Source organism: Haliotis rufescens, unplaced genomic scaffold (assembly GCF_023055435.1).
Source record: "Haliotis rufescens isolate VD_foot unplaced genomic scaffold, xgHalRufe1.0.p SCAF_3, whole genome shotgun sequence".
Lineage (NCBI taxonomy): Eukaryota > Metazoa > Mollusca > Gastropoda > Lepetellida > Haliotidae > Haliotis > Haliotis rufescens.
This window is the reverse complement of record NW_025964001.1, coordinates 6,969,530-6,983,629: the sequence shown is the minus strand read 5'-3', so window position 1 is coordinate 6,983,629 and position 14,100 is coordinate 6,969,530. Positions and strand designations below refer to the sequence as shown.

General features: G+C 40.0%; 1 protein-coding gene across 5 annotated transcripts in view; it reads right to left on the bottom strand.

The window, feature by feature from the left end:
• LOC124131782 (protein sel-1 homolog 1-like) overlaps positions 1-14,100 on the bottom strand; it is a 44,700-nt gene that overhangs the window by 28,018 nt on the left and 2,582 nt on the right. For 3 of the 5 annotated variants that reach the window (XR_007223252.1, XR_007223253.1, XM_048403635.1), the window contains exons 2-3: positions 12,379-13,185; positions 5,859-6,617 (exon numbers count right to left, since the gene is read on the bottom strand). Coding sequence is in view for 3 of the 5 variants with exons in the window: in XM_048403635.1 (XP_048259592.1) it covers positions 5,859-6,617; positions 12,379-13,150 (1,531 nt within the window). In the remaining 2 variants the exon portion in view is untranslated. The remainder of the gene's footprint in view (positions 1-5,858; positions 6,618-12,378; positions 13,186-14,100) is intronic. The other 2 variants (XM_048403636.1, XM_048403637.1) reach the window with 2 other exon arrangements.

Here is a 14,100-nt window from a genome sequence, read left to right as displayed (position 1 = left end):
CTTTTATATTTAATTTGACAGTATTATAGTCACTTGTCATTGTCGCATTTTAGCAGATTCTAGTACCTGGATAAGTGTAGTATATAAATGTATAATAAATTAATAATTAACAAACTATGTCACATAATTTATTTTGTTATTATTTCACTAACTATTATAAATAATACATCAGCTGCTGACCTGCTATTGTATTGGTGAATAAATATTTCTATTTGTGAATAAATATTTGTATTCGTTACCCTGTATACATGATACGAATCGTATTCGCCTCACAGTGTATTCGTTGCAGCCCTAGTGGACACCCCCCCCCCCAACCACCCCCAATTGCCACTTAATATACAAATGGCCCCAGTGGAATCCCTCCTTAATTAAAATCCTGAATCCACGCAAACATGAGCACAGTTTTCATGTTGACAAACCAAGGTTCATACTGATTAAAACCCTCAATCATGTCCTCCCATCATGCATCTCCGCACAGTAAGCTGCAGTGCCATAGATGAGGCCACTCGTGGCCCCATGAGCTATCATGATAAAATGACTGGGTTGGGTTCGATGATGCTTTGAACCATGTTTCAGCTACATCTCAGTGTGTCATCTTGATGTGCAGGATGGTGAGTCATGTCTCAGGCATCAACACATTTGGGGAAACCCATGAACATGGACTGGTGCAGACAAACCATGGAACAAATCTGGGAATCAATCCCATAAGCATGGATTATAGGCACCCAAAATAGCTGCAGTACTACACTGTGGATTGTGATGCCTTAGACGACTGTGCCACCCTTGTCCCACTTCTTGGCAAAATCCGAGACCGGTCAGGCCTCAAAGTTGTGACTAAAACAGTCGCCAATGCGACCTAAATTTCAATTTATATACTGCCTAAAATTCAGAGGTAGCCAAATGACTACCTTGAAAAATATCTCGTGGTGACTAAATTCTATTGCTACACATACGTAGACACAAAAATAAATATCTGCTACTAATTGTACTCGCAAATAATTCCTCCTAAAGTCAACAATGAACCGAAATGCATAAATACTAATGTAAGTAGTATTTTATTTTAGTTGATAGTTTATTGGATAAGCAAGGATATACCTATATAACCTAGTAACATAAATTGCATCATTGTTCGAGTCACAAATAACAAAACTCAAGTCCAGTTTCCACTAATATACAATTCCAAGAGTAGTGCTATGACTTGTACATGTAATAGTTATTTGATAAAAGATCATTTCAAATGACTTTGGCTACCTACAATAATGGCTTGACTTCTTGATTTTACCACTGGCTACCTGGAAAAAAATACTTGTAGCCATGTGGCTACTTGGTAAAAATTTAAACTTTGAGGCCTGCAGGTGTTTATTAAACATTGAAGTCATCATTTAATTTTACTGTTTATGCCAGTTAGCAACTAAAACAAAGGTAATACAACAGTAAGACTGACAATACATGCATGGTGTTAATAATAATAATAATAATAATAATAATAACAGGGTTAGAAATTGGCACTAGTCCTATCATGCCTAAAGTCCTTGCCAAACTGCCCAATGGTAAAGGTATCATAAGGACTAGTAGAAAATTGCCATTTTTAAGGGTTTTGCTATATGTTATCATTATAAGGACTAGTGGACGAAAACTGTCAGTTTCTAATAATAATAATAATAATAATAATAATAATCCTAGATCTAAGGGTATGCCTTCTTGAATAATGTCTTTGTGTTCTGAATGAAGTCAGTGTCAGTGTACTGAAAGTGTGTGATGAGTTGTTCCGTTTGAGATCTGTTTTGTAGCTTTAAGAGATGCTGCCAAAGGCAGATGTCCATGTAGTTGCAATGGGATCAGTTGTGTCGCATGTTGTGTCGCATGTTGTGTCGCTTATGTTGTGTCGCTTATGGCATGTTGTTTGATGTTCAATCACAAGGGCCCTACACTATAGTATCCACGGGTCTTTCATGTAACACAATGTACCATCCCTCGGGTTGTATTATAGATCTCGTTATCATATATGTAATATCAGCATTTCACATGATGCAGGAATCCTGCCTATTTGACGTACAATTCCTACAAAATACTTTTGTTTACTGAGTTAATGTTGACAGCATTCCAAACAAAAGCTGGTTCAGAAACAGAAAGTTTGTTTGAAACATAACAGTCCCTATGGCTTGTAAATAACATCTATTTCCACCTTGAAAACTATTTGAAGCTATTTGCAGTCTGCAGTTACGTCTGCCTTCTTTTAAAAATATATTTACATTTTGGGAATCCCAATATCTATAAATAGACAGGCTACATTAATATGCTACATATCTGACCAATCACAGGTGAGTACTCATTTCACCCAAGAGTGTTAGTGCATAGCATTGAATATTGCTACTAAGCATTAAGTTTGACGGTCAGTGAACATGGCCAAGAGAACACAATTGAAGATTCATTCTTTCTCATCTATACCATGTATACCAATGACAAGAAAAGGTTAAAAAACATCAGTAACCATGGTAGCAGAAACTGATTCTGATTCTGATTCTGACACAGAGGTTTCAACTGAAACGCCATCGGGTTAGAAACCCATGGCTCCAAAGTCAATAAAATGCAAATGCATTCCAAAAGATCCGTCCGTCAGGCACTGTGAGTAGATGAAACCAGGTATAGTGCCCAAACACATGAAACAATTGTGTTCTGTTTCTACAACATTATTCCTCTGCTGATTTATTCAAAGAACTTATGAATCTTCAAGTCCTAAAATGGTGTGAAAAACTGTCAATCTGAAACAAAAAAACTGAAATGTTTTAGATTTTTGTTTTCAATTTAGTTTTCTGAGGACTCCTTTAAAAACCAGTGCTAGTAATTCATGAAGTGCCTCCACAAGGCCTGTATCGATACACTGTAGTATCCATGGATCACACATGTGGTAAGGTACCACTACAAGGCCTGTATCAACACACTGTAGTATCCATGGCTCACACATGTGGTAAGGTACCACTACAAGGCCTGTATCGATACACTGTAGTATCCATGGATCACACATGTGGTAAGGTACCACTACAAGGCCTGTATTGATACACTGTAGTATCCATGGATCACACATGTGGTAAGGTACCACTACAAGGCCTGTATTGATACACTGGAGTACCCATGGATCACACATGTAGTATGAGGTACCATCACAAGGCCTGTATTGATACACAGTAGTATCCATGGATCACACATGTAGTATGAGGTACCATCTCAAGGCCTGTATTGACTCACAGTAGTATCCATGGATCACACATGTAGTATGAGGTACCATCACAAGGCCTGTCTCAATACACTGTAGTATCCATGGATCACACATGTAGTATGAGGTACCATCACAAGGCCTGTATTGATACACTGTAGTATCCATGGTTCACACATGTAGTATGAGGTACCATCACAAGGCCTGTATTGATACACTGTAGTATCCTTGGTTCACACATGTAGTATGAGGTACCATCACAAGGCCTGTATTGATACACTGTAGTATCCTTGGTTCACACATGTAGTATGAGGTACCATAACAAGGCCTGTATCAACTCACAGTAGTATCCATGGATCACACATGTACTATGAGGTACCATCACAAGGCCTGCATCAACTCACAGTAGTATCCATGGATCACACATGTAGTATGAGGTACCATCACAAGGCCTGTATCAACACACTGTAGTATCCATGGATCACACATGTAGTATAAGGTACCATCACAAGACCTGCATCAACTCACAGTAGTATCCATGGATCACACATGTAGTATGAGGTACCAAGCAGTGTGTCATCAGGTTATACACTGATACAAAATGATACATAAGCAAAACATTGGGGTCATTTCCTATGATGTAAATATGAAGAAATGTCTGATGGTATCTGCCAAAATATCTCTCAGGCCATAGTTTGTTCAACTGTCGCAAGCTTGCTAAAGCAATTTTCTGATTGAGTCTCGTGTTATTCTCTGGCACTGACACTGAAGATGGAGTATGTCTCCTTAACATGCCAAATTATACATATCAATGTATAGCATCATGACCTTACTATACATATGGATAGTGTATGGATAGTGTATGGATAGTACCACATCACCATCTTACTCAACACCACAATAACAATATGGATATATGGTACACTGATCTACTATTAGTATTACAGATTACTAATATACTAACACAACTACAGATTACTAATATACTAACACAACTACAGATTACTATTATACTAACAAAACTACAGATTACTATTAGACTAACATAACTACAGATTACTATTAGACTAACATAACTATAGATTACTATTATACTAACATAACTACAGATTACTATTATACTAACATAACTACAGATTACTATTATACTAACATAACTACAGATTACTATTAGACTAACATAACTATAGATTACTATTAGACCATTCAACTACCATGACTCAGGGTTCACTCTAGGAATTTTTGGACATGGGCCCTTCATGTGAAAATTTCCAGTATTCCAAAGGTACACCCACACTTGCCCACACAGCACAATGTTAAAATGCCCCATTATATTTGAAAAGGTGAGCCTTTTCTCGAATTTAGGGGCTAAAAGCACAAGGCCCCACCCTAGAATTATCCCTGATCATGCTGATGACTACAGATTACTATTATACTAACATGAGTACAGATTACTATTAGACCATTCAACTACCCTGACTCCAGAAAACCAATATACACATGTACTACAATGATTCTGACTACTATTTTACTACCAATTAACATTAAAATAATGATTACTACTATACTAATGAATACATTTAATATCGCCAACGTCAATAAGAGCTCAATTAATACTGCAAGAAAATCATGACATTGGCATGTGCAGAAAAATCATGATATTGGGCATGTGAAGAAAATCCATGACATTGGTTATTGCAGACATTAATTTTACCAAGACATTGGCTAGTGCAGACATTGACCATGACATTGGCTAGTGCAGATATAGACCATGACATTGGCTAGTGCAGACATTGACCATGACATTGGCTAGTGCAGATATAGACCATGACATTGGCTAGTGCAGACATTGACCATGACATTGGCTAGTGCAGATATAGACCATGACATTGGCTAGTGCAGATATAGACCATGACATTGGCTAGTGCAGACATTGACCATGACATTGGCTAGTGCAGATATAGACCATAACATTGGCTAGTGCAGACATTGACCATGACATTGGCTAGTGCAGATATAGACCATGACATTGGCTCGTGCAGACATAGATCATCACAACACTGATCACATAGGTCAGAGCTCCCACTATGCCTACTCTACATAGCAGCTATGAAACGATAGTGTTTGCATTGCGGGTTTCAACATGCATGCTGGCATGCAAGTCCACAATAACTTCAAAACTTGTTAGTTCCATGATGATAGACACATAGTCATATAGGTTCCATTTTAATTGTTTATAATCCTATAACACTACATCCCATTAGCATGACTATGATTAGTTGTATTACTTTCTACCTATTGAGTGTTGCTATGGTTAAGAGGAGTCCTTGCTAGAGAGAGCTCTGACTGTGAAACGAGTCAGGGATTTATTTCACCAAATCCTGGGACCAGCAGTAGCACAACTTGCTACGTTTGCAATACACATTTTTAACCTTCTTGTAATTATTTTACATAAAATCTCCTGCAATGTTGAAGAGGTGAACTGCAAACCTTGGGTCCCAGTCAGTCTAAGATCTAATAAACCCTGAGTTTATTCCACATTGAGAATAGAGAGACAAGCACATCGGTAACATCTGTTTGTGAGGAAGGCAACAAAACTGCTACGCTAGACAGGACACGTCCATCAACACAGATGTCCCCTCACCTTTCAGCCGAGCCATTTCTGCGATTAACTGATCCTTGTGTGTAACAAGCTCTGGGATGTGTTCCACGACCTCAGTCCAGAACTCAGTGTGGACTGTTCCATCTGACAGGATCTTCTGAATGTATGTTGTCATCTTAACAAATCCAAACTCATCAGGTTTGAACAGCAGTTGAGTCTTCTTTGAAGTTGTCTCTGTGGTAGTGTAGATGCGCTTCACTGTGGTCATGTCCATGCTTTTCCTGTCATAAGGCCTGGGTAGTTTTTCGACTGTGAGTGGCTTGGCTGTTTTTTCTAGTCGATGCTCAACCTTCACCTTCTGTGAATTGTCCTTGGCTGTCCTCGAGGACTTGGGTGGTAGGGTGTCAGAAAACCACTGCCGCTGCCTTATTGGAATATAGCCAGTGTCCTTGACTTCATCTTCTTCTTCAGATTCGATAAGATTTACTTTCTGCTGATCATGCAATTCTTCCATATCTGCCTGGTTTTCATCTTCTTCTAGCGTCTCAAGTTCATCTTCCTCTAGAATCTGAAGTTCATCTTCTTCAAGGGTCTGTTGTTCAACTTCTTCCAGGGTTTCTTGAGGACCTTCATCTTGCTCCTTTGATTCAACTTCATTTCGTCTCTCACCCTGCCCCTGAGTCTCAATGACGATATACTGTTGCCTCTTCATTTCAAGAACATAGGGCCATTGTTCTTCTTTGTCAGGTTTGTCACTATCTATGTTGGTAGTCCTGGAAACATGATCCTCAATGTTGCCATCTGTAACAGAAACATATTCTTGCCTCGTCAGACCAGAGTCCCCCTGCTCACTGGAGACAGTCAAGTCTTCTGCCATGTCTCTTCATTCCACAGTGTCAACGTACATGTGTCTATTGACTTTGGATCACCCCTGTTTCTATGACCTGTCTGAATAGATCTAAAAGAAATTCTGCATTTGTAAAATTTGTCTTCCTCGTCAGTTTAACATTTTGTGAAAAAAACTAATATATAGATTAACAGTGTCTGTTTGTTCTTCCTCTTCCCACAGAAAACGGTCTTCAGACATATGAGGTTCATAGTCCCTTCTCTTTTGGCTATTGATGGCATCCTTTTTCAATCTTTTCATCCTCATTCTGTGAATGACCATATTCTTTTGCTGATAAACATATGTCGTTGAAAGTCTGATAGTTGTTAATATTGTTGTGGTCTGCTTTCAGACATCCATGTAGGTTTAAAGTCAGTCTTGTGATTGTGCTTGTATGATGCAAGGTTGCCTGAGTAGAACCTGAGGCCTGAATCCATGTTGTTTTTATATCAGCATTGGTCTCTTGTGAGTGTTCTATGCCAGTGTTGGTCCCTTGTAAGTGTTCTATGCCAGTGTTGGTCCCTTGTGAGTGTTCTATGCCGGTGTTGGTCCCTTGTGAGTGTTCTATGCCAGTGTTGGTCCCTTGTGAGTGTTCTATGCCAGTGTTGGTCCCTTGTGAGTGTTCTATGCCAGAGTTGGTCCCTTGTGAGTGTTCTATGCCAGTGTTGGTCCCTTGTGAGTGTTCAGTGCCAATGTTGGTTCTTTGAGAGTGTTCTTTCCCAAATTTGGTCCCTTGTGAGTGTTTGTATGATGCATGTTTGGTTTTTTTAAATTTCTGCCTCAGACTTTGAGTCCTAAGCAGACCAAATCCATGTTGTTCTATGTCAGCGTCAGTCCCTTGTGAGAGTTCTATCTCATTGTTGGTCGCAAGGACGTGTTCCATGCCGGTGTTTGTCACTTGTGAGTGTTGTATGCCAGTGTTGGTACCTTGTGAGTGTTTTGTGCCAGTGTTTGTCCTTCCAGTGTGTTTGTAGAATGCCTGTTCTTTTCCTTGAAGTTTTTGCCTCAGACTTTGAGTCCTGAGCAGACCCTGTTGTTGATGTGTTTGATGGCGATGGGTATGTTGAGACATGGTCTGCTGGAGTGGTTCTTCAGGTTGTTTCTTGTAGAGATTATCATGTTGTTGAACTGCCTGTTTAGCCTGTTGGGGGGGATCTTCATAATGTTTCTGATTTTCCTTGTAGACTTGACCTTGCCTCTGGTGCAGTGACACAGATGGACCCTGCATAGCTTTAATGTTTGCCTGCCATTTCAAATTTTCTCCCTTCACAAAGTCATGCATACCCTGTTGTTGCTTACTATGCAAACCTGCTGCATCATGATGTTTTGAAATGTCCTCAGATGATTTTGCGAGTTCTCGTCGATCCAATTCCTCTTGTTCTTGTCGACTCTTTGGACTTGTAACAACATTATGTTTGTGCTGAACTGGATGAACATATTCTCTCTTTTCACTCATTTCTTGTTCCAACTGTTCAGCTTCATTGTGTTTATATCCAACATCGAGTGAATCAGCACTGGTATGTGAAATAGACATTCTCTGCCGATTCCTTGCATTGTTTAATTTGCTGAATTTTGGTTGCTTATGTGTTCCTGTGCCCGGCGTTCTTTGTTGTGAGCTGAGCATGTTGGGTGCCTTCCTCTGATCTGAAGACAGTTGATGTGCAACCCTTATCAAATGATGAATGGTTAGTTTTCTTCAAGAACGTCATGATTTCTTGATTAGTGCTACTTGTAAATAAACCAGTGCTACAGACAAGGGCAAGGATTCATCATCACCATTATCATCATCATCATCATCATCATACTAATGCTGATTGATCTATGATTCTTTGACTGGATGACATTCACATTAAAATGATTAATATGTGTAAGATTGACATTAGGTGTGTACCTTGTTACACATGAGGTCGTAACAGTCTTGTCATGTTTATGTTAGTGCCTGACATATCCTTATAACCTGTTGATCATGCTGACATCCTGGGATGATGGTGTTGATACAAACTAAACTGAAATTAATTTACATTGTTAAAGCTCACATCATGCACAGCTTATTGTTTACTTCACATTCCCGCCTGTCAATACTATTTTTTATCAATTCTCTTTGACATGTTCGAAAAATTAAAATGATCTAAAACCATAAGAAATACCATTGTCTCAATAAAGCATTAAATCAGAAAGCATGGCAAGCATATAAATCTCCCACAAACATAACTACTGCATAACATAAACATATGATCTCACCATCTTTCATTAGCCATGTTAGCCAAATGCATTGATCACTTATCTACCTGTTCCAATTTTCTAAGTAGTGACAAAAGAATAATTGAATTCTGTACTTTTCTATTCCTGGTCGGCTGATGTTGGCTGACGAATAACAAAATGTTATTTTTAAGCTATGTAAGGCTTTGCAAGCAAGTGGCAAGCATGGCAAACAATTTCGCATCAGCTGCATGTTTCTAAAAAGTGTAAGCATGTTAAAAGTTTGAAAAATTTGAAAGGTATACATCATGTACATGGTATAAGAACATCTCATGGAATGGGAACAGTTGTCTTGCATATTTTTGTTAAGTAAAAAAACCTATACGATACACTTGCCCTCTTTTAACAGTTAACTTGTAAAATGACTTGTTCAATGCTGCTTGGTGGCCTTTCAGCTTGTAGTTGGTTTTATCTAATGGATACATCCTACTGTCAATGATTACTATTTGTGTATGCATAAGGGGTGAAACGATACTTCGGTGCACCATGAGTTTTTATGCAATGATACGATACACAATATGTTTTTTTCTGTGTCAATACAACCGATACACTTGCTAAAACAAAAAATTAGCGTTCAATAAGCTTTGCAACTTGGGCATTGTGTTTACACAAACAATGTGAACTTGTGGCAGGTGTGACCATGGTGACACTAGTCATAACATCAGGTTGACATGTGTTATAACAAGTTCCAGACACAACAATAAGTTAGATATGATGGCATCGTTCACCTAAGGGTGGTCACAATCATGAATTCTCTCAAACATGAACAACGTGTTGTAATAAAGTTCCTTACCAAGAAGGGATGCAAAGCAAAAGAAATCCATGATCGCTTGTGTAAAGTGATGGGTAAGGATGCTCCTGACTATTCCACAGTTTGACGTTGGTCTCTACAGTTTAAACATTGTTAAAAGGGGTAGGGAGTCCATAGACGATGACCCAAGGTCAGGCAGGCCTTCAGATGCCACCCAACCGGAAACCATTGCTGCTATAGAAAGAAGAATTTTGTCTGACTGATATGACTTGGTATGTCCAAGGTATCTGCAAGATTGGTACCTAGAAACCTCAGAGATCAAGATCGCCGTCAGAGAACTGAAAGTTGTCGAAACCTCCTGGATCTCTATACTGCTGATGAAGCCAGATTTGTTTATCGTCTAGTGACAGGTGATGAAACATGGATCCACCACTGAGACCCAGAAACTAAATTGGAATCCATGCAGTGAAAGCAATTCTCCACCTCCAAGGAAGTTTCGCACTCAACCATCAGCTTGCAAGGTAATGGCCACCATATTTTGGGATGCAAGAGGCATTTTACTGACTGATTAAATGCCACCAAATACTACAGTCAATGAACAGTATTATACTAATGTAATGAAAGAATTGTGAAAATCTATTCGCCAAAAACGCTGTTGGATGTAAACACATGGTATTCTACTTTTGCATGACAATGCTACGGTTCACAAGTCGAGAATTGCACAGGCCGCCATATGTGAATGTGGATTCAAACAGTTAAATCACCCACCCTACAGCCCAGACTTAGGCCCGAGTGACTATTTCCTGTTCTGGCAAATGAAATCTACCCTACATGGAAGACGATTCCAGGATGACGAGGACATAAAGCCTGTCATAAAGGCTGCCACAGATGCGAGGTTAGAGGGCCAACCTGCGGATTTCTATAAAAGTGTTATTAAAAGCTTGAAGGACAAATGGAATAAGTGTATTGAGGTGAATGGAGATTATATTGAAAAATTAAAGTGAAAAAGATATTCTGCGACATGGTCTTATATTGAAGTTGCAAAATTTATTGAACGCTCCTCGTACTTACTACTTGTTTAATGCCTACCCCCACTCCCAGCATTTTTGTCAGTCAAATATCACAATATGTGTTGTAATTAGCGGTTCAAGTTCACTACTAAAAATAGATGCTACTAACATGTGTCTACAACTAGCTGGGGTCACTGGTGGCCCAGCTTTCTAAGGCGCCACGATTCGCTATGCAGAGTTGTGTCCCTTGGGCACGCCAGAAACCTATGATTGTGGGTTGGAATCCCAGTTCGCCCCAATTGTTTCTATTCTAGGTTTGTCAGCATTATACTCGTGCACGTGGGTTTCACCAAAGAGGTAAACATCTGAGACCCGCATCACTTCAGGCTTTCCACCCACATTAAGTTGACACGCTGCGATATAAATGGAATACTGTTAAAAGCGGCGTTAAACCCAACTCACTCACTCACTTCAGCTAGCTTTTCTTTTTGAACCTGCTCTGAAATATTTATTGTCAAGTAGTTTCTACATGTTCTATGCGATCTGAGTATACATATACTGTAAATCTTGAAATAAACGCAAGCATGAATTAAATGCGAAAAATGTGAGTGGTCTTTGCTCGCATTATTAAACAACGCATTTATATCAACAATAAGACATTTTGCATAGCAGAAATACCAACTCAGACATACGCTGAAAACAAACAACTATGTATTCCACATCACTGTTTATTGAGCAGCACTTGTAACAAGTATATAAACAATGCCATTCAAACACTAATTACATCCTATGAATTGTCACTGCTGGGGTCAAGACAACAGTTCTACACACTTAGGTCATCACTGATCACACCTGCAAGTCCAGACAGACGCCTCCCACACAATATGGTGTCTTTGTTCTTTGCGACTGCGTCAAAGGCCGACACAAGCCAGTGCGCATGTAATGTTTTAGCGGAAGTACTCTAATCAGCGCTAATGAGCAGTGCTATTTGGTGTGTGATTGGATTAATGTAAGGTTGGATGAGGGTGAGGATTCTCCTGTAAGTGTAAACCTGATAGAGGACATTTTCTTTAGACATAAATCCACTGATGCTTGAGAGGAGGGGATGTCGCATTCATATTGAGTTGCATTATTAACTAGGGGTCAACGTTCACATTCTTTTGGAGACGCATTAATTTCACGATTAAAAGTATATAATACGTATTGTATCATGACCTATATCGTGACACGTATCATATCGTGACCTTCCTGTACTGTTTCACCCCTAAGTATGCGATCCAAGTAACAAAACAGTTAAGTTTACCAAGTGTAAAGTAGGACTGTTTCCATGCTCAAAAACATGATAAACATCAGCCTCAACTTAAAGGTTAAACATCCTTGTTTAGCTACATTGATGTCTTTAAGACCTGCTGATCATTTTGCTGAACAGAGCATGGGAACAAGAATATGAGTGAATTAATTGTGTTATAAACATGATAAAGCCTGTTTGAAAATCATTTTGAATGTGTTCAGTAACATGGCCTGTCAACATTGCTCAGTTTGACAATGATTTCTGCGCAAGGAAAGGCCTCAGTGACACAGGCCATGATCTTCACCACTTGAGCATATTCTCTATATTTAAACTTAAAAATACTAAAAAGAGAAAATGAAACTCACCTGCTCTCAATGCCTGTGTAGAGGAAACTCCAGCCCCATCTTCCTGTCGAAGCTGAGCATCTTCCTGTCCTTGCCCTCCATCTGGGAGCTGAGAACTCTGGGGGAGCTGCTGATGTGGAGGGATGTCCGGATGTTGGGAGTGGGAGGAGGGCTCAAACCCCCCAGAAGATTCAGGATTGGCAGGAGAAGCATGAGAACTTTGAGAAGACTGAGAGGCACGATCTGCTGTTTGGGATGAGTGAGAGCTTTCTAAGGAAGAATGTGGGCTTCCTTGTACATTGTCTGGTGAAACCTGGCTTGCCGGAGGGACTTCCTTGGTTATCTGGTCTGGGCTTTGGGCTTTGGGGGCTTGTGTACTAGGTTCATGATGAGGTTGTTGTTGTGATGGAGGGACATGGGCTTGGTGAACAGGAGGAGGTTGATGGGGTGGAGGTAGAGGTGGTGGTTTATGCTGTGCTGCCTGGTGAGTCTGGGATTGTCTGGGATCTGACTGGGATGAGGACTGGGAAGAAGACTGGGAGGCAGATTGGGAACCTACTGGAGCCTGCTTCTCGGGAGGTAAAGACTTCCTACCTTCTTCAAAGTCTTCAAGGTCTTCATAATCATCAAGGTCCTCCTCATCATCCCCTGCATGGTAACTACCTCTGTTTCCTCCCGTACCAGTTTGTTTTGACTGAGCTTGTGATCGTGCACCCTGAGCTTCAGTTAACTGAATGTGGATGTGCAAGGTAGTTAACAGGCACACTATCAGTACAGTTCTTGTCACTTTCATCGTGGATTATTACACCTCCTTATAATATATGGTAGCTGCAAAACAAAAAGGTAGTCCTCTTAATAATTGCATCATCACCACTATTATCATTGATAAGCTGTTCCTGGGCTGGCTTTCAACCCTACACCATTTACAAGTGAGTTTGAGAGTGAGTATGGTTAGCAATATTCCAGCAATATCACGGTGGGGGGACACCACAAACGGACTTCACACATTTTACCCATGTCGGGAATCAAACCCGGGTCTTCGGCATGACGAGCGAAAGATTTACCAACTGGGCAACCCGACCACCCTACACCATCTACAAAGTTTTACATCCCCTAAAAACTCTGGGTTATAAAATGTGACAAAAGGGAATTGGTGGTCAGGCTTGCTGACTTGTATAATGGATGTCATCATATCCCAATTGCATAGATCGATACGCATTATGTCAATCACTGGATTGTCTGGTCCAGACTTGATTATTTACAGACCGCCATCATATTGCTGGAATATTGCTGAGTGTGGCATTAAACAACAAACAAACATAGTTGTACAAAGAAGTATTTTTAGAATGAGTAAAGGTAGTTGAATGCTGCAGTCAAGAATTTTTCCCCAATTCATCTTGTAAATAACAAAGTCCAGACCAGATAAAACAGTGATAGAAAGATCGTGTGTGAGTGAGTGAGTTGGGTTTAACGCCGCATTTTACAGTATTCCAGTTATATCAAGGCGTGTCAGCTTAATGTGGGAGGAAAGTGATGCAGGTCTCAGATGTTTACCACTTCGGTGAAACCCACAAGCACGGGTATGGTGCTGACAAACCTAGAAACATAATTTGGGAGAACCAGGATTCGAACCCACAATCATAGGTTTCTGGCGTGCCCAAGGGACACAACTTGCACAGCGAATCGTTGCGCCTTAGATGACTGGGCCACCTGTGACCGCCTCCGTGGTCTAGTGGTAGAGCG